This window comes from Mastomys coucha, unplaced genomic scaffold, assembly GCF_008632895.1.
Source record: "Mastomys coucha isolate ucsf_1 unplaced genomic scaffold, UCSF_Mcou_1 pScaffold21, whole genome shotgun sequence".
Lineage (NCBI taxonomy): Eukaryota > Metazoa > Chordata > Mammalia > Rodentia > Muridae > Mastomys > Mastomys coucha.
Genome location: NW_022196904.1, coordinates 116,370,141 through 116,389,019, shown reverse-complemented (window position 1 = coordinate 116,389,019; position 18,879 = coordinate 116,370,141). Strand labels below are relative to the sequence as shown.

General features: G+C 48.5%; 1 protein-coding gene across 4 annotated transcripts in view; it reads right to left on the bottom strand.

Moving 5' to 3' along the window:
• The window catches only part of Itgal (integrin subunit alpha L), a 40,903-nt gene that overhangs the window by 11,347 nt on the left and 10,677 nt on the right, over nucleotides 1–18,879 (bottom strand). For 2 of the 4 annotated variants that reach the window (XM_031388388.1, XM_031388387.1), the window contains exons 10-21: nucleotides 18,556–18,629; nucleotides 18,330–18,462; nucleotides 14,084–14,235; nucleotides 13,656–13,793; nucleotides 13,009–13,206; nucleotides 12,747–12,877; nucleotides 9,908–10,068; nucleotides 9,664–9,815; nucleotides 6,810–6,899; nucleotides 1,556–1,609; nucleotides 1,381–1,451; nucleotides 923–1,064 (exon numbers count right to left, since the gene is read on the bottom strand). In XM_031388388.1, coding sequence (XP_031244248.1) covers nucleotides 923–1,064; nucleotides 1,381–1,451; nucleotides 1,556–1,609; nucleotides 6,810–6,899; nucleotides 9,664–9,815; nucleotides 9,908–10,068; nucleotides 12,747–12,877; nucleotides 13,009–13,206; nucleotides 13,656–13,793; nucleotides 14,084–14,235; nucleotides 18,330–18,462; nucleotides 18,556–18,629 — 1,496 coding nt within the window. The remainder of the gene's footprint in view (nucleotides 1–922; nucleotides 1,065–1,380; nucleotides 1,452–1,555; nucleotides 1,610–6,809; nucleotides 6,900–9,663; nucleotides 9,816–9,907; nucleotides 10,069–12,746; nucleotides 12,878–13,008; nucleotides 13,207–13,655; nucleotides 13,794–14,083; nucleotides 14,236–18,329; nucleotides 18,463–18,555; nucleotides 18,630–18,879) is intronic. The other 2 variants (XM_031388389.1, XM_031388390.1) reach the window with 1 other exon arrangement.

Here is an 18,879-nt window from a genome sequence, read left to right as displayed (position 1 = left end):
AAAAAAAAAAAACCCTGTCTCAAAAAAACCAAGCAAACAAACAAAAGGAACAGAAATTGCTTGTTCAAAGCCCTATATTCAATTGTCGGTGTTGCAAAATACATACACGCATACAGAAAGACAGACAGACAAACATGTAGTAATTGCTGAGCTGTCCATACAAACTCTTTGAATGTCTCTGTAATTTCTGTGTTTCCATGGTGACCGCTTATGATTTTTAACACAGTATTTGAAAGTAAAAGTTCTGTCTTTTTGGCAATAGGGTCTCAGGATTCCAGACCAGTCTTTAACTCTGTAGTGAAGGAGAGCTTGCCCTTCTACCCTGCCAGCCTCCACTCCCCCAACCCCTGCACCCTCCATCCCTCATCCACATATCCATCTCCTCAGTGCAGAGGTTACAGGCAGGCACCACCCTTCCCTGCTGGATTCAGTGCTGGAAGAAACAGAGGGCTCCATTCATGCTAGGCAAGCACTCTGAGAGCTGCAGCCCCTCAAAGGTCTACTCAAAACAATGCACAGTGCTACTCCACAGCATGTCAGCCATCAGAAGAATGGAACTGCACGTTTCCAAGACACCACCCTAGAGTCACGTTCTGGCCCTCTGCTCTCTGTCTTTCCTTCTTATTTATTCATTACTTTAGCTGAGCATAATGGTTCACACCTTTAACCCCAGCAATCAGGTGGATCTCTTATGAGTTCCAAGTCAGGGTTACATAATGAGACCCTATCTCCAAACTCAGGTCTCCATGCGTGCAACTAAACTGTTTACCTACTCTGACCGTGCCATTTCCCCAGCCCTATTCCAACAACATCCAGCTCCCCCCCTCCGGCTTAACTGCAATCAGAATTTGATGAGCACCACCAGGCTGGGAATGCAGATGTGACACATTAGCCCACCCACTCAGGCAATCCTGGGGCTCACTTGAAGCATCTCCACTTTTCGGAAGGAGAGTCCCCGAGGGAAGTCCAGGTCCAGTCGCACCCAGTATGCGTCTTCCCCTGAGTTCTTCAGGGTCCACTCCACAGCAAGGCTGGCAGAGGCCATCAGACGCAGGGATTCGGATCTGGGGATTGGGAGGTGGAGGTGATCAGAATCATGGGACCATGACAGTAGGAAACAGCATCAAGGTGAGGACTTCAGAGATGAGGGAGCAGGCCAGCCACAAACACCAGCTCCGATGCTCAGCTCAGTGTCCTAACATGATCTACCCCAACGCAAGCTCTGCTAATGATGGCCTTTCTCAGAGAAGGAAGTGCCCCTCCTAGTGGACACAGCCCACGGGTGAAGGGCCTTTTGACACTGTCTCAGTATATTTTGCAGCTATCAAGGGAAGATGGAATTAAACTGGAGAAGGCGTCAAGGGACAAAGGCTCACAGACCTGGCAGGGGAAGACAGGGCCAGGTCTGCCTCACACTTCTTGTCTTCACCACAGTTCTTCTCAAAAGGGATCTGAAAGGTCAAGAAGGGACCAGGAAGGAGGCTCAGGCCCCAGACCCAGCAGAGCCAGACAAAGTCCGCAAGCCCACCACCTGTCTGCCACTCTCTCCTCTTACCTCCTTTGTCACTGTGTGGATGGAAGGTCTCAGGATGGGTTGCATGTCCCTGCCCTGTTGGACATGGAGGAGTGAAGACAGGGTGCCCAGGTAAGTGAGGAGTTCTTGTGCTGGATGGCACAAGAGAGACTCTGGGCTCAGCTGGAAGGACTGTGGGCTTTCCACAGCCTTACCCATACGCGGCCAGGTACATGGTCCTTCTCTAGTGACAGCTACACAATGGGCATCTGGACTGGGACAGAGCAGCCTACAGTTCCACCCTTGGCAAGAGTTCTTGGATGCTCAACATTGGCCTTCCCTGCCTGCTCTTTTTCTGTAGTTTGCCTCTGCCAATCCCCTCATCCTCCTAGGCCTGCTCTCCAGCTCCTAGAAATTCAATGCCATTTTTTTTTCCCAGCATTTCTCGAGTTTTCCCTCCAGACTAGCCTCCACCCTACCCTCATTTCTGGGCACTTGGTAACACGTCAGCCTGTAAAATAGGCACGGAGGGAGAAATGACCCTCCACAGTGGGTGAGGCGTTATGATGAGACAGTACAGGAAAGTTTCAGAGCATGGAAGAAGGACTCCTAACCCAGAAAAGGAAGTGTCCTGAAGCAAGGGCATCCCCACTAATTGCTGTCCTTGGATCTAGATTGCCCACCTCTGCATGTGTTAAGGGCCTGGTCCCAGACTATGTTGTAATTGGAAGGTGGCAGAGCCTCTACGAGCTAGCTTGTAGTTGGAGAATGTTATGCCATTGGAGGTGTGTCCTTGAAGTTGGCACTGGCACCCCAACTCTTCCCTCCTTTCTCTTTACTTCCCAGCCACTGCGATGAGGGACAGTAGCTTTACAGTGCACTCCCCACCATAACATGCACCCGTCATAGGTCCAAAGCAACAGAACTGATGATTTCGGACTGTAATGGCTGAGATCATGAGTCCAAATGAACCTTTCTTCTTTATAACTTGATTATCTCTCTGAGTATTCGTTACCATCACAGAACGCTGACTAGGGCACCACAAAAGTAAGAGGATGCCAGGTGAAGAAAATGGAGAAGGAAGTCGAGAGGATACATAGGCCCTGAGGCATGACAGACTGCGCCTCCTGCCATCCCTCACCCCCCCCCCACTACCCCCAGGGAACAGTTCTAACTTCAGCACAGTCCATCAGAAGGATCAAAAAGGCAGAACACAGTTCAGGTTCCATTAAGCCTGTGGGTAATTCTGGGGCACTGAGATTATATTCTAAAGACAGTGAAACCTTAGAAGGTCTTCACAGGTTATCATAGCTAGATCTTCTAGAAGACTCCAGCCTCCAGACTCTTCTCTGAATGGAGAAAGTCTTAGTGCTCTCTGCTGGTGATGGCTCTCCATCCACCTCATCATTCACATGGTTGCTCACTACCCAGGCAACCATGAGCCACATGGCGTCCAAAGCCTTGACCACCTCAGCTGGTTTTTCTGAAAGAAGTAAGGTCTGTCTCCCATCTCCCTTGACCCTGTCAGTACCCCCAACACACACACAACTTGGCCATATCAGTACCCCCAACACACACACAGCTAATCCATTCATTTTATAAGACCCAGAACTAATGACATTTCCCAGGAAGGCGTTCTTGATATTGACTGTGACATCAGGTGCTGGGTCCTGATGTGCTGCGTTTCCATGAGAGGCTGAGGCAGAGACTACTGGCAGCCCTAACACAGGGGTCCTCACCTCTTGCTTCTAAAACAGTCTCCATTTCAAAGCAAAACAAAAAACATCCTCAGTTTTGTTTTTTGTTTTTTTTTGTTTTTTTTTTTTTTTCGAGACAGGGTTTCTCTGTGTAGCCCTGGCTGTCCTGGAACTCACTCTGTAGACCAGGCTAGCCTTGAACTCAGAAATCCACCTGTCTCTGCCTCCCAAGTGCTGGGATTGAAGGCATGTGCCACCACTGCCCGGCTACATCTTCAGTTTTTAGACTGCTTTTCTTAGCCTTTCTTGCAGCTGAGTGTGATAATGTTGACTGTCTTTTAATCCCTGGGATATCGGTAAAAGTGCTATGTAGCTTTTTAAGGAAATATTCCTCAAGGGGAAGCTGTGTGTGCTGCTCAGTCTGCCCTGGCCAGGTGCACAGATGTGAGAGCTACACCCCAAGCATCTTCGAGCACAAGATGTAGCCACCACAGAAGCCACACAACCCTAGAAGCAAAAAGCACGTGCTCTTTGGTTTGTTGACTCCTGATTTAGAATCTCAGGAGCCACACCAGTCTCCTCCTGCCTCATACAGGAAAAAGACTTCCTACACAGTGGAAGGAGGGAGCTGACTCTCACAAGTTATCCTCTGACAGACAGACAGACAGACAGACACACACACACATACACACACACACACACACACACACACTCAATATTTGTAATACAATAATTTTTTTTTGATGTATGTTACTCTTGGCTGGGTGTGGTGGCTCATACCTGTAATCCCAGTAATTGAGAAACAGGCAGGATTATCAAGCATTCCAGACAACCTTCCCCCCAAACAAACAACAAAGGAACAACAACAACAACAAACACTCAGATAATAGCTAGGGTTACTGTAAACCTCTTGTTTGAAGTTGAGCAGGCCCAGCAGGTATCGTGGCCCTGCTAGAACAGCTCTAGCTCCCTCTGTGTGATTCAGAGCCCAGATCCCACATATTCTAAGGCTGAATTCTCTAGTCCCCTTTCCTGACACAGTTGTGCTCCCTCTAGTGCTCCCTGCAGGGGAGAACCATCACCCACCCAGAAGCCATTGCCTTTTGCATCTCTGCACATCTCAAGTTCCCAGCAACTCTGCCTCTAGAGAGTTCCCTTAAGGCATCCCCCTTCCCCACTCCCACAGAGTGCCTTGCTGCAAGCCTGACTCTTGCCTAGTCCTTCCTCCCTCCAGGTTCCTGTTGTTGCAGGGCAGCCCACATCATTGCAGGAACAAGCTGCTTAAATGTCTACGTGACAGCAGCAATGTCTCCTCCCACCCCCTAAATATCTAATCCCACCCCACAGGGCTTTGGTTGCCCCATACATAGGGGCATGCATTTGACCAAGGCCTGGCCCCTGGCACTGGGTGAGCGGTATGACTATGACTAGATCACAACAAAGGGAAGGTGTCAGAGGTCGGACAAAGGTACCGATGCAAGGACAATGGGCTACATGAACCATGGAGTAGACTTCCTGAGCTTGGCACAGGCCCCATGTCTGTAATCAGGATTCAGGGGTGGAGGCATATAAGCCAGGAGTTCAAAGGCAACCTAAGCTTCACAGAAAGTTCCACAGCAGTCTGGGATATATAAAGGAGGTAGAGAGAAAGATTCGTGATGTCTTTTGCCCAGGTATCTGGATACAAAACATATAAAGCTAGGCCTCAGGCTGGATTGGTCAATGGCTTTTCTTACTTACGTTGGGTTTTAGTTGAGTTTCTGCCACTGGCACTAAAAACACCCAAGAGAAGCTGAAGAGAGGGATGACCACTCTTCCAAATGACCTGGATTCAATTTCCAGTGCCCACATACACAGTAACTCAAAACTCCAGGTTCAAGGGCTCTGATATCTGCTTCTGACCTCCATATGCACATTGTTGGTATCAGGAACTGACGTGGTAGATTATCTCCGAACCCAGTGACGTCACGCAAGCACACACACACACACACACACACACACACACACACACACACTGCCATGGCAACTGCCATACATTCCCAGAATCCACTTGGCTCACCTCCCATCTTTACCTGTGAGCAGTTATATCACAACGCAAATAAAAGGCAGATTCCTTCTGAACTCTGCACTCGCTCTTGATCCCTCTCTCTCTCTCTCTCTCTCTCTCTCTCTCCCCCCCTTCCTTTTCTTCTCCCTCTCCCTCTCCCTCTCCCCCCACCCCCATTTCTCCTTCATCTTCATTGCCACCTTTGTCCTCTTCCCCTACAATAAACCTCCCACATGGAACTGTGTTGGCCTGGTGTGGTCTGTCCAGACACAAGCTGTGATTCTAATTCCACACACGTATGTAGTGCAAATACAAACATGCAGGCAAAACACTCACACATTTAAAATTAAAATAATAAATATGAAAAATTTAAGCTCATGAAAATATAACATTTCCTTTTCCTACATGAAGAGCCCCTGATGTTTCCACAATCTCTAATAGCTAGGACCTAAGCCTTCTGACCTCATCACCCCAAGGTCTCCAACATCTTTTTGCCTATCCCTCATTATGGTCTTTCTCAACCCTTGCCTGTCCTTCTCTTGTGGACTTCTGGGTCACCCCCATAGGCAGCCTTGTCTTACCCCCTCAGATCTCTGGCATACATTACTGTAGCCTGGTCCCCAATTTAGCAGCAGCACCATTGAAGAGGACTGTGACCATAGCTTCTCTGGCAGCAGGCAGTGAGCTCCTCCAGAGCAGGGTCACATGTATGAGCCGCAACAGAGCAAGTACTCAGAGGTGGCACGGCACAGAGTGGGCCCCAGTCAACTTTGCTCAAATGTATATGTAGCAGCCAGAACATTGTGCTTGCTTCTCGTAAGTCCAATGCCCTTATCGCCAAATCCCAGGATTGTGGGTGGGGTGGGGTGGCAGGATGTCCCCATCATATGATGCCAAAGGCACAAAATAGGCTTGACGACCACCATAGAGGGATCCTCTAGTTCTGCAAGAGTCTCACAATGGATGGAAATCAAACCCACTGAGGCTTTCCCAGGAAAGTCCACAATCAGGTTCCCAGGCCACCTTCCTTCCTCCAGACCCCGTTTCCTCTCACCAGCCCAACCACCTTCTACTGTCAAGAATTTCAAAAGAGAACACCATGTTTCTGGCACTGCATAGGGAGTCTGATCCATGGAATTAGGATAGATATTCCCCCACTTGTTTTATAGCATCCCAATTTGGCATTGAGTACACAAGAGAGAGGAAGGTAATTAAGGTGCTCTGTGTTAGCAACAAGGAACAGCCCTTGGCTCAAAGCTAGGCCTTCAGGTTCTCTCCCTGGAATGTAGGTGTTGCGCAGTGCTGGGATGTAACAGGGTTAGAGCCGATGCCCAGCTGGGACCTGGATCAGGCTCGCTGAAGGGACCCTCCAGACTCCACCCATTATCTCTTCTTCCTCAGAGCCTTTAGAGCCACCCAGGTTCCCTTCTTTCCAAAGCTGCTTTTAATACAAACTCCTATGAATTCCCTTCCTGCTTAAGTAACGCATAATAGCTTTACTATTGCTAAGCAGATTTTCCAGTCTTAAACACCCATCCCTCCATCGTCTTACCACCTTTTGGTCCCTTGGTGTTCCTTCTTCCTCCAAAAGAGAGAAATTAAGAGTGACATTGATAGGGGAGATGAGGTCTTGAATGCAGATCTGAGGGCAAAAACACACTGTCATGATGAATCTGAGAGCAAGCCTCATCCAAGAGCGTGCGCATCATCACTGTGCTTCACCAGTGGTGAGAGTCTAGTAGTTATACGTTAAGACCTTATCACTTTCCACTGCATACACTTAAATACACTAAGCAAATTTACTGTGTCCAGTGTTTATAATGGGCTTCCCAGCACATGCCAGACATCACTAATCAATCCCACAGTTTCCCATAGGCTTGTAGTGGAAGCACTTGTACCATTTGTTCGTTTGAATGAGAATGACCCCTATAGGCTCATATGTTTGGATACTTAGTCTCCTGTTGGTAGAACTGTTTGGGAAGGGTTAAGAGGTGTGGCTTTGTTGGAGGAGGTGTGTCACTGGGCTGGGCTTTGAGGTTTCAAAAGCCCATGTAATTCTCACTTGGCTCTCTCTGTCCCTTGTTTGTAGAACAGATGTAGGCTATCAGCTACTTCAGTGCCTGCCTACCTACCTACTGCCACACTCCCTGCCATGACAAACATGGACTCATTCTCTGAAACTGTAAGCAAGCCCCCAACAAATTCTTCTAAGTAGTCTTGGCCATGGTGTCTCTTCGCAGCAATGGAAAACTAACTAAGACACCATTATTAAGTTGATCCAGTCATGGTGATTCGTGCTTGTAACACAAGGACTTAGGAAACTGAGGCAAGAGGGCCACCAAGGGCTTCAGGCCAGCCTGGGAAACAGAGCAAGATATTTTTCAAATGATTTTTTAGAAATTGCCCTAGGGAGCTGGAAAGATGGGATATTTGTTAAGAGTACTGGCTGTTCTTCCAGAGGACCTAGGTTTGGTTCTTAGCACCCACATGATGGATCACAACTATCAGTAACTACAGAACTAGGGCATCCAATGCCTTCTGGCTTTCTTAGGCAGCAGGGATGCAAGTGGTACAAAGATGTACATGCAAGCAAAACATCCATATACATAATATATGTACATATAATACATATTATGTATATCTCTGTTCTAGGCACCCATTATCAAACTTTATGCAAGAATATTCCAGAACAATTAGGGCTATAAGTCCTTGACAACAGAGTTGGCCATAAGAGCACAGATAGACTTCCACTTTGATCTTTGCCTAAGGAGCCTAAAACCTGAGCCAATTGTCTTCAGACAATTAGTGGAACAGAACTAGGAACCCACACACCCAGACCCAAGGCTCAGGCCCCCCCAAGCCATGTCTTCTCTGGCAAATTTGTATTCTAAGTTTCCAGAATGAGAAGGATAGAGTGTGAGGAGCAGAGAGACACAGAATGTAACTAGGAACAAACTGAGACTGTGAGTGGCTGACTGTTCAATGTGGGTACCAACTACCGGGGTAACGCTTCCAGCTCTGTGTGTCACATCCCAAGGAAGAAACCTTGTGGAAGAAATGACTAACAAGCAAACCCCATTGGGACATTTTGGAAACTGCCCAAAATAATATTTTTAAAAAATTGGGCCACCAGGCAGTGGTGGTGCATGCCTTTGATCCCAGCACTTGGGAGACAGAGGCAGGCGGATTTCTGAGTTCGAGGCCAGCCTGGTCTACAGAGTGAGTTCCAGGACAGCCAGGGCTACTCAGAGAAACCCCATCTCAAAAAAACAAAAACAAAAATAAAAAAAAAAAATTGGACCAGGAGCTGGAGAGATGGGTTAGGGATTAAGAGCATCAACTGCTTTCCTCTTCCAGAGGTCCTGGGGTCAACTTCCAGCATGATGTAAGTGGCTCACAACCATAATGGGATCTGATGCCCTCTTCTGGTATACTGTCATACATGCTATACATGCGGATAGAGCACTCAAAATACATATACAAATAAACCTTTGGGGGAAGAATGGAATCTGGATGGTGGTACATGCCTTTAGTCCCAGCACTTGGGAGGCAGAGGTACACAGATCTCTGGATTTGAAGCTAGCCTGGTCTTCAGAGCTAGTTCCAGGACAGTTAGGGACACACAGAGAAAAGCCTTTAATCCCAGATCTTAATGAATTTTAGGCCAGCCTGGCCTACATACGTGGGTTCCAGGCTACAGTAGTGGGATTCTGTCTCAAATAAGAATCACACTTCCTGATAGGAGTGCTAGTAAATAAATATTTCCATATGTATCAGGTAAGTAAAGACACTGTTATAACCGGGGAAGCTGAGTGCAGCATTAATACAGGAGGGAGAGGAGGGGAGGGAAGGGAAGAGAAGAAAATGCCAAGTGATCATAATTCTCACCACATCAGAAAGCCCAGGCTGACCATAGTGCCACATGCTTTTAAACCCAACACTCAGAAGGCAGAGGTATGAGGATCTCTATGTCTGAAGCTAGCCATGCTTACATAATGAGTTCCAGAACAGTCAGGGATATAGAAAGACCCTGTCTCAAACAACAACAACCCAAACAAACAAACGAAGCTATTGTAGGCACAGTAGTACATACTTCGAACCCTAGTACTCAGGGCTGAGGCAGGAGGAAGACATGAGTACAAGGGCAGCTTGTACTCATAAACCAGACAGGGTCACACAGCAAGACCCTGTCTCCAACAAACCAAAAGTGCATTCAGATATAACGAAGACTAGAGAGGACACCCCTAAAGAGTGTTACATCAACTACTGAACAGCGGAGGAAATGGCAGGACAAAGAAATCAATGTCACTTGTCACAGCTGTATGGTGATAGAGCTAAGCCTATACACCCTCACTGCTTCTCACTGCAGTCAGCCCCTCCCAGGTCCCCAGCACGGGCTCCCTTACCGGGAAGTGGAAGTAGAAGTCCAGGCAGGACTTATCTGGGGTGACTGATGTGTTCCCATTCAGCTCGTGGCTTCCTCCTGGGAACAGACCTCGACTCCTCGTCCGATGGCCATCCAACTGTAGGGTGTAACTGAGATTGGCAAGCAAGCGACCTGGGCAGGGAGGAAGGCAAGAGATGAATGATGGGAGATCCTCCCCATGCTGGGTTTGTGGGCAGCTCTTCTGGAAGTGCGATGGAACTGACCTTGAAATTGAGCCGTGAGGGGGTGGATCTGGAAGCACACCTTGAGCTTGACGCCTTCCTTCTGCTCCTGACTGGCTGAGTAGGAGCACTCCACCTCATGCACTGGGATTTCCTCTGGGGAGAAGGACAGCTCAGTGACAACATCCACCACCGGCCTCGAGCTGTAGAGCAGAAAACCACTAAGTCTCTCCCGTGGGCACATCCCACTAGGCTTGTGACACACATTTGGGAGCTCTGTCCCACAGATGACAGAGGATTCTCCTTCCATGTCATAGTCAGAAGTCTCTCAGTAGCAGCAGTGACAATTAGGCCTTCCCTAGTTCACTACAGCCTTATGATCCATTTTTTCCATTTTTTTTTTAAATGACCTTTGAAATCAGAGAAATCAAGGCCAGTGAGATGGCTCAGTAGGGTAAAGGCCACACACCATGCCTAATGACCTGAGTTTGGTCCCCAAGAACCATATAGTAGAAAGAGAGCTCATACAGCTACACATTTGAACCATGACACACACATATATATGCACACACACACACACACACACACACACACACACACACACACACACACACAGTACATAAATAAACAAGCATAACTCCTGGGTTTTGAGACAAGGTTTCACTATACATTCAGAGCAGGCCTGGAACCTGCTCTGTAGACTGGACTGAACTAGAACTCTCAAAGACCCACCTTCCTCTCTGCCTCTCAAGTGTTAGGATTAAAGGAGTGAGCCACCACACACAGCCCAATAAACATACTCTTTCAAAAACCATGCCTGTGATGTGGTTATACAGGTGAAGGCACCTTCTACCGAGTCTGAGAATCTGTAGCTGGCCTTTGCTACTTATGGGTCCCTCTTTCTTCCACATTTCTCCACCCTATTTCCACACTTTCAACTCCCTAACATTAGATAGGAGAGAAAGAAGGACAGAGGGGAGAAAAAGAGAGAAAGAAAGAGATCCCTGAATCTAACTCTATTCCCTTCCTCAACTAACCAACAAACAGCAACCCCACCTCTTGGGGCCCAGCATTTATATACCCTCTGAAAAGATCCCAGAATTCCAACCATCACGTAATAGCAGAAACTAGCTGTAGCTGGCAAAAACCACGCCCCTGCTGGAGCATGAGGCAAATCATAGCTGCTGTGGACAATCTGAAGCAGCCCCATATCCCACACCTAGGATTAAAATGAAAACATATTTTTATAATATTTCTGTATTTATAAAGAAACCAAAATTAGAAAATTATCAGTACAAGAGCCTATATGGTAGAAAGAGAAAGTGGACATTCATCTGATGTCCTCTGACACCCTCTGTGAGAATATCCATGGGCACACACTAAGCAGATAGATAGATAGATAGATAGATAGATAGATAGATAGATAGATAGACAGACAGACAGATAGATGATAGACAGATAGATAGATGTTTTCTTGATGAGAGAGTGAACAAGAGAAACCAGAGTGGGCACACACCTACAATCCCAGTACTGGTAAGCCTAAGACTGGAGACCACAGAGCCTGGGAAAATGAGGCCCTAAGAGGGAGCAAGAGACCTAGTTATGCCACATGATACAGGGGATGAGGGGCTTCTATGCTGTGTTTTGTGGTATTGGAAATATGCTTAAAGACATACATACATTGCCATGTGATATATTTCTTTCTTGAGACAAGGTCTCACTCTGTCACCCCTGGCTGACCTGAAAATCAGTATGTAGACCAGATCATGCCATATAATAATCAGAATAAACTTCAAGCTTTTTATTACCCACAATGCACTGCCTGTCTCAATCCTACCCCACTATCCTGGGGCAATCACATTCCGGCCACACTTGCCCTCTTTCCTGTCAGCCTTCCACCTTTCTTACGGCCTTGGCACATGCTGGGCTTTCTGTAAAGCTCTTAACCTAGGCTGCTGCCAGCCTGACACACTCCCATCTTTCAGTTCTCAGCTCCACCCCCAGCCCTTCATGGGCTCCCTCTGCTGCTATCTCACAGGAGCCGGCTCACCTCCTTGTAGCACTCAGTGGTCTAACTGCCACTCTAAGTTTTCATCATCCGTATCCTCACACACACTCAGGGCCCAGTGTTTGATCCTACACAGTAGGTGCAGGTATGGTAGTACATCCCTACTTTAATCCAGGTGAGTTCGTGGAGGCAGGAAGACCTTGGCCTCAAGACCAGTCTGGGCTACCATACTGAACTCTAGGCTAGCCTGCACTGAATTGTGACCCTGTCTGGAAAAGACAAAACAAAATCTCCCAAATAAAATAAACAAACAAACCACATAGTAGGTGACAGGGCTGAGGGTGGCGTGCAGTGACAGACAGCCTTCTTAGACTGCGCAAGGTTCTGGGTTCCATCCCCAGAACTGGCACCAAAACTAAAAGGGACCAGCAAAATGGCTCAAAGGGTAAATAGAGGAGCTTGCCTCCAAGCCTGGCAATTTGAGTTTGATCCCTGAGACCCACAGGGTGGAAGGAGAACTGACTCTCAAGAGTTGTGCTTCCCACATGTAGTGTGGGATGTGCATGAAAGTAAACACACACACACACACACAAGTAAACGTAATTTTTAAAGGCATACTATATAATAATTAGTTTCCTATATCATGCCAGTAACAAAGCAGGAAATGTCACTGCCACTTCAAAAAATGGAGAAACTCGGGTCCCAAGAACCCAAGCCAGCAGATTGTAACATCATACAGAGACTTGGGTGCAGATGCCATCTGGGCCTCTGAGCCTGGGATAAGACATGGAGCCCCAGAAGGAAGGCCGGCCCCAGGGGCTCCTTGAAGGAAGAGACTTGTGATGTCAGGGTGATTCAGGAAACCCACCTTACCTTAGAACAATCACCTGGCCTTCAGCTCCTACAACCACATCTGCCAGCCTGTCCCCTCCAAGGTCCTTCACCCCATGGATGGAGCGGCCAAACCACTGGATTCCTGGGGACACCTGGGTTCCTTGTATTCGCTGAGTGCAAGAGAGAAACGGATGCTAAGCCAGGAGAGGCCAGGTACAGGAAAGGAAGTCGGGCTCAGGTTAACCTTGGATGCTTCAAGGCACATAGGATTCCAGTTTGATGGGCAGGCAGGGTACCTTACCTGGCTTGGCTGGGGATTGAGCCCACCAGGCTTTCCATTGAAGATATACACAGCCCCCTGCTCCTCCAGAGGGGCTCCCACGGCCACATCAGTCAGCCCATCCCCATTGATGTCTGTCAGGGCAGTTATGGCAGCTCCAAACCGACCAAGCGGGTAGCCAGAGTCACCCTGTAGCTCTGAGACCATTTCGAACAGCGACTGGGAAGGAGACTCATATTAACCTCTCAACTGCAGCAAACTTTCTCAGAATGTGGCATTGTGGTAAGTACACTGAAGAGCACCAAAGAACTGTGTGGCCAGGTCCCTCAAGGCATGAGAATGCCCCTGCCAGGCTGACCTGGGCTAGGTACAGCATAGTTTGTTTCCTCCTGCTTGCCCTGGTGGCTCTGAAGAACAATGGAGTCTCCTTAGCCTTGTGCTCGCATTTGTAACGTTAGGGATTGTAGGTGCTTAGGAGATGATCAAACAACAGAAAGCTGCTTGGCACCCAGTCTTGCATGGTATACCACAACTACCAGCTGCTATTTGTTGTTTTGAAAGTGTGGTTGACATAGTGGAGGAGAAGAGCCCTCCAGAGGAGCCCAGATCTGAGCAGGGCTTCACACCTTCACCCTGCTCTGCCTCACTGTTGGGGTCCTGGCTCTTACCTGTCTTCTCTGGTAAATGAGCACTCGGCCTCCTCTTTGCTCCCCGTAGAACAGGGGTGCTCCAATCAGCAGCAGCTCTGTCTCGCCATCTTGGTCCAGGTCAACACTACATAGCTCCCCACCAAAGTAAGATCCAATCTGTGAGGACAGCAAGGCATCTGAGGAAGAGTCAACAGGGCCAGCGAGAGGTGCAGGTCCTCTCCAACCTCTCTGCTGGACCACGTCCACCTTCCCCCCACCTCAAATGCAGGATCAAGTCTTGACCTCGTGTGAATTAAGACAAATCGGGCTCCTGGAGCCTCAGTGTCTTATGGCAGAGAGTTGGGAAATGACATTTACCTCCGAGGCTCTTCTAAGCAACAAGCATGACTCATCCTACATATGTACAGTGTTTGCAAGACACAGCAATCCACTTGTGTCACTCTCACCTGAGTTCCTTCTATCTTCTGGGTCTGGTTCCAATGTCCTCTAGCCTCTGGGGCTTGGAAAAGCAGCACTTGTCCCACATGCTGGTACCGTGGGGCTCCTGCTGCCAGCAGGGGTCGGGAGCTCCGGGAGGCCAGCCAGGCCACAGTATAACCTGATAAAACAGGTGAAGCATCTGGAGTTAGAAGCACAAAGGCTGCTGGGAGAATGAGAGCCCAAGACACTGAGCTCATAACCAAGATGGATGGAAATGGCCAAAAGACCTTTTACCTGACAGGAGCAGCCTTAAGTACTGCCACCCCAGCACTGTTCAACTGACAACAAAACGCTTGCCCAGGGAGCAGCCAGCCATCTGCTTCGGACACAGTATATCTGCTGAGATGTGACTGATTTTGTTTCATGTACATGAGTGCTTTTCCTGCATATGTGTCCCCTGTGCGTCCTCAGCATGGAGACCAGAAGAGGGTCTCAGATCCCTTGAAATTGGTGTTACAGATGGCTGTGGGCCACCGTGTGGATGCTGGGAATCAAACCCCAGTCCTCTGCAAGAGTAGCCAGTGTTCTAAATCACCAAGCCATTTCTCCAACCTTTTAGTTAAACAACCAAAGAGGGGAAACACACCGAGTGTGGGCAGTATCATTTCATGCTGAGCTCCTAGATGGAATAAATATAGTAATCGAGCCGGGCGGTGGTGGTGCATGCCTTTAATCCCAGCACTTGGGAGAGGCACTTGCAGAGGCAGGTGGATTTCTGGGTTCGAGGCCAGCCTGGACTGCAGAGTGAGTTCCAGGACAGCAAGGGCTACACGGAGAAACCCTGTCTCGGAAAAAAAAGAAAAATAGTAATCGAGCTGAGTTGACTACAGATGAATGGAGACCTCAAACTCCTGCCAGCATAGCTCTCCACCACCGTGTGTTGTACCTCCTGCCACCATGCCTCCACCAGGGTGAGCTGTACCCCTTCCTAAACTCTGAGATAAAATCAAGCCCTTCCTTCTTTTTGCTACTTTTTTCAGATCTATTGTCTTAGCAACAAGATAAGAAATTTATACAATATGCTCAGAAGAAGAGGGCAAAGAGCTGGGCGTGGTGGCACACACCTTTAATCCCAGCACTTGGGAGGCAGAGGCAGGCAGATTTCTGAGTTTGAGGCCAGCCTGGTCTACAGAGTGAGTTCCAGGACAGCCAGGGCTATACAGAGAAACCCCTGCAGAGTTGATGTGCACACTGAAAACAAACAGCTGATGTGCTGGCACACGTCTGTACTCTTAACACTCTAGGGCCAAAGCAGGGAATCTGGCATTCCCACAGAGGCTACTCACATGAAAAGAATGAGAAGGGAAGGACACTTGAGAAACTTCCATTTTATTTATTTATTTATTTATTTATTTATTTATTTATTTATTTATTTATTTATTTATTGAGACAATGTTTCTCTGTATAGCCCTGGCTGTCCTGGAACTCACTCTGTTGACCAGGCTGGCCTCAAACTCGGAAATCCGCCTGCCTCTGCCTCCCAAGTGCTGGGATTAAAGGCATGCACCACCACTGCCCTGCAAAACTTCCATTTTTAAACATGTTAGTTCAAAACCCTTTTAGGGCTGAAGAACTTGCTCAGCAGTTAAGAACACTGGCTGATTGCACCCTGCCAGAAAACCCAGATTCTAGGCCCAGTACCTACAGCGACTCACAATTCCAGGGTATATGACTCCCTCTTCTGGTTTTCAAGGGTACTGCATGCATGTGGTACGCAGGAATACATGCAGACAAAACTATACACATACAATAAAATATATGTAAATCTCTCTTAGAAACAAAAATCTTTCCACCAAGATGGCACCAAATATTAAAAAAAAAAAAGAAGTCCTCAACCTTCTCAAAACTGAAACCAAGCCCAAGGCTTTGAAAATTACGCAAGCAATGCACATGACATCCACAACCACCCAAAGATGATTCTCATGTCACACACTTTCTGGTGGCCCAAGCTACTGTGGTTCTGGAGGCAGAAGAGCCCCCCAGGAGAAACAAGCCTGGCCCCTGACCACTGTGCATAGGCAGGGGCACCTGTAGGTGACCAGACCAGAACAAGCAGGCTGTGGAGACCTCTAAGCCACTGCTGTGGCCAAGGTCACAAGGCTTGGCAGGAAGAAGGCACATGCCCCCAGCTGTTGCTCTGGGTGTTGCCACAATAAATAACTAAAAGTAAATGTGGTGCCAAGCACTCTAACTCCAGCACTTGGGAGGCAGAAGCAGGTATATCGTTGAGTTTAAGGCCAGCCTGGTCTACATAGTGAGTTCAGGTTGGGAATTTTTGTCACCGCCCCTACCCCCACCCCAACACATACACACACACACACACACACACACACCAGTAAATATGGTTCGAAGATTCTGATTTTTTTTGCAGAGCAACTGAAAACAAGCAAATCACAGGCAAGGAGCGGGGAGAGACGGCACCTCATCCCTGTTCAGTTCATATACCCATGAAGTACACCTGAGGAACGCCCTTGGGAGTCTGAGACATGGCTTAGACCTCAGTGTCCTGACTTTCTAGATGTATGACCTAGAGAAAATCATCCAGTGCCTCCTCTGAGCCTGTGTATATAATCTAAACAACAGACAGACAGACAGACAGACAGACACAGAGTCAGAGACAGGGACAGAGACAGAGACAGGGACAGAGACAGGGACAGGGACAGAGTTGGGGACAGAGACAGAGACAGGGACAGGGACAGGGACAGAGACAGGGACAGGGACAGGGACAGGGACAGAGGCAGAGACAGGGACAGAGACAGGGACAGGGACAGAGACAGGGACAGGGACAGGGACAGGGACAGAGACAGGGACAGGGACAGGGACAGAGACAGGGACAGGGACAGAGACAGGGACAGGGACAGGGACAGAGGCAGAGACAGGGACAGAGACAGGGACAGGGACAGAGACAGGGACAGGGACAGGGACAGAGACAGGGTCAGGGACAGGGTCAGGGACAGGGACAGAGGGAACAGCACCAGCTGCATGCAAATGCTTCTGAGAATCAGAGAAAACCACAGACATTGGCCTTTGCTTCCCGCTGGTGAAAGCTAAGGTCAGCAAGAGAATACGAAAGGCGGACTGCAGCGAGTGAACTGAAGGAGCCTCAGGGTGAGGCCCCATGGCAGCCTGGGAAGAGCAACTCAGGAGCCTAGCAGCCTGGAGCAGTGCAGGGTGAGACCTCGCCAGGGCATGAGCAGACAGACACGCTTCTTTTTCTCTGTGCCTAGCATGACTTTTGTTTGGTTGGTTTTGGTTTTTCAAGTCAGGTTTTCTCTGTGTAGCCCTGGCTGTCCTGGAACTCACTCTGTAGACCAGGCTGGCCTCGTACTCAGAGATCCACCTGCCTTTGTCTCCCAAGTGCTGGGATTAAAGGTGTGCTTCCTTCACCTGGCTGGGTTTTTTTTTTTTACTTTGTGTGTGTGTGTGTGTGTGTGTGTGTGTGTGTGTGTGTGTGTGTGTGCTAAAAGGCCAGAAGAGGATATCAGAGTCCCTGGAGCTGGAGTTACAGGTGGTTGTGAGCTGCCCAGTGTGAATGCTGGGACCTGAACTCAGGTCCTGGACACAAGCAACAAACTGTTAAACTCTGACCTCTCATCCCAATCCCCCACCTTCCCCTTTCTTTTAAGACAGAGTCTCTCTATTTAGGCCATGATGTCCTCTGAATTCACAATCTTCCTGCCTCAGCCTCCCAAATGCTGAGATTATAGGCCTGAGCCGTCATCGTCATGCCTAGATGAAAAGAATTCTTGAAATTAAATAAAACTGGGCTGGTGAGAAGGCTCAGCACGTAAAGGCTATTGCTGCCAGAGTAGATGGTCTGAGTTTGACCCCTGGATCACACATGGTAGGAAGAAGAACAAAGGCTTGCAAGCTGACCTCTGACCTCCACACAGTCCCTGTGGCATGCTCATACAAGCTGGTCTAGAATACAAAACAGCTTGTCTCACAAAAATAAAAAACGTTCACACCTGTAATCTAGGGCTTGGGAGGCTATGATAACAGGCTTGCAGTGAGTTCTGGCCAGCCTGCAGATGGGAAGACTCAACCCTTCCTCTCCTAAGGAGAAGAGAGGGGTAAGGGGGGAGAACAAGAGTCCACTATTATTTTGAAAATGGGTCTGAGCTACTCTCTGGCCTCTCCAACCAGAAATACAAACAAACAAACAAACAAACAAACAACAACAAAATCCCAGCAGAAAAGCAAAGTGCTCACCCAGATAACCTCCTCTCACATCTGAGGTCAGCGGTTCATGCCCAACAAATGTGGCACCCTGCAGGTCTTCATTCAGATCCAGAAAGCCCCCGGCCCAATCCTTAGCCCCAACGGCTCCCACAACTGCATGGCCCTGCTCGGGGAAGGAGAGGAGCTGGGTGAGTGTCTTCCTGAGCCAGCTGAATCAGAGAGAGCCCTAGGCAGCCCTCCGCTCATCTCTGTGCACCTTGCTGAGGTCCGCACTGATCCCACTAGACGAGAGTTCCATGTTAAAGGATGTCAGGTCCTGTTTGCTTGTGCCTGAGGGACAAAGGAGACCCAAGGAACAATAAGAAAGGAGATATTTGGGTGAACAGTGAGCAAGAGGCACCACATTGAGCTTCAGACAAGGGAGAAAGCATAAACCTGAGTGTCACAGTCATTGTATTTCAGGGGTCTGACTCCAGAGGATGGCCCTACACCTGTGTAAATACAGGCATTGATAATTGGACTTAGAATATTTATTGTTAAGCCGGGCGTGGTGGCGCACGCCTTTAATCCCAGCACTTAG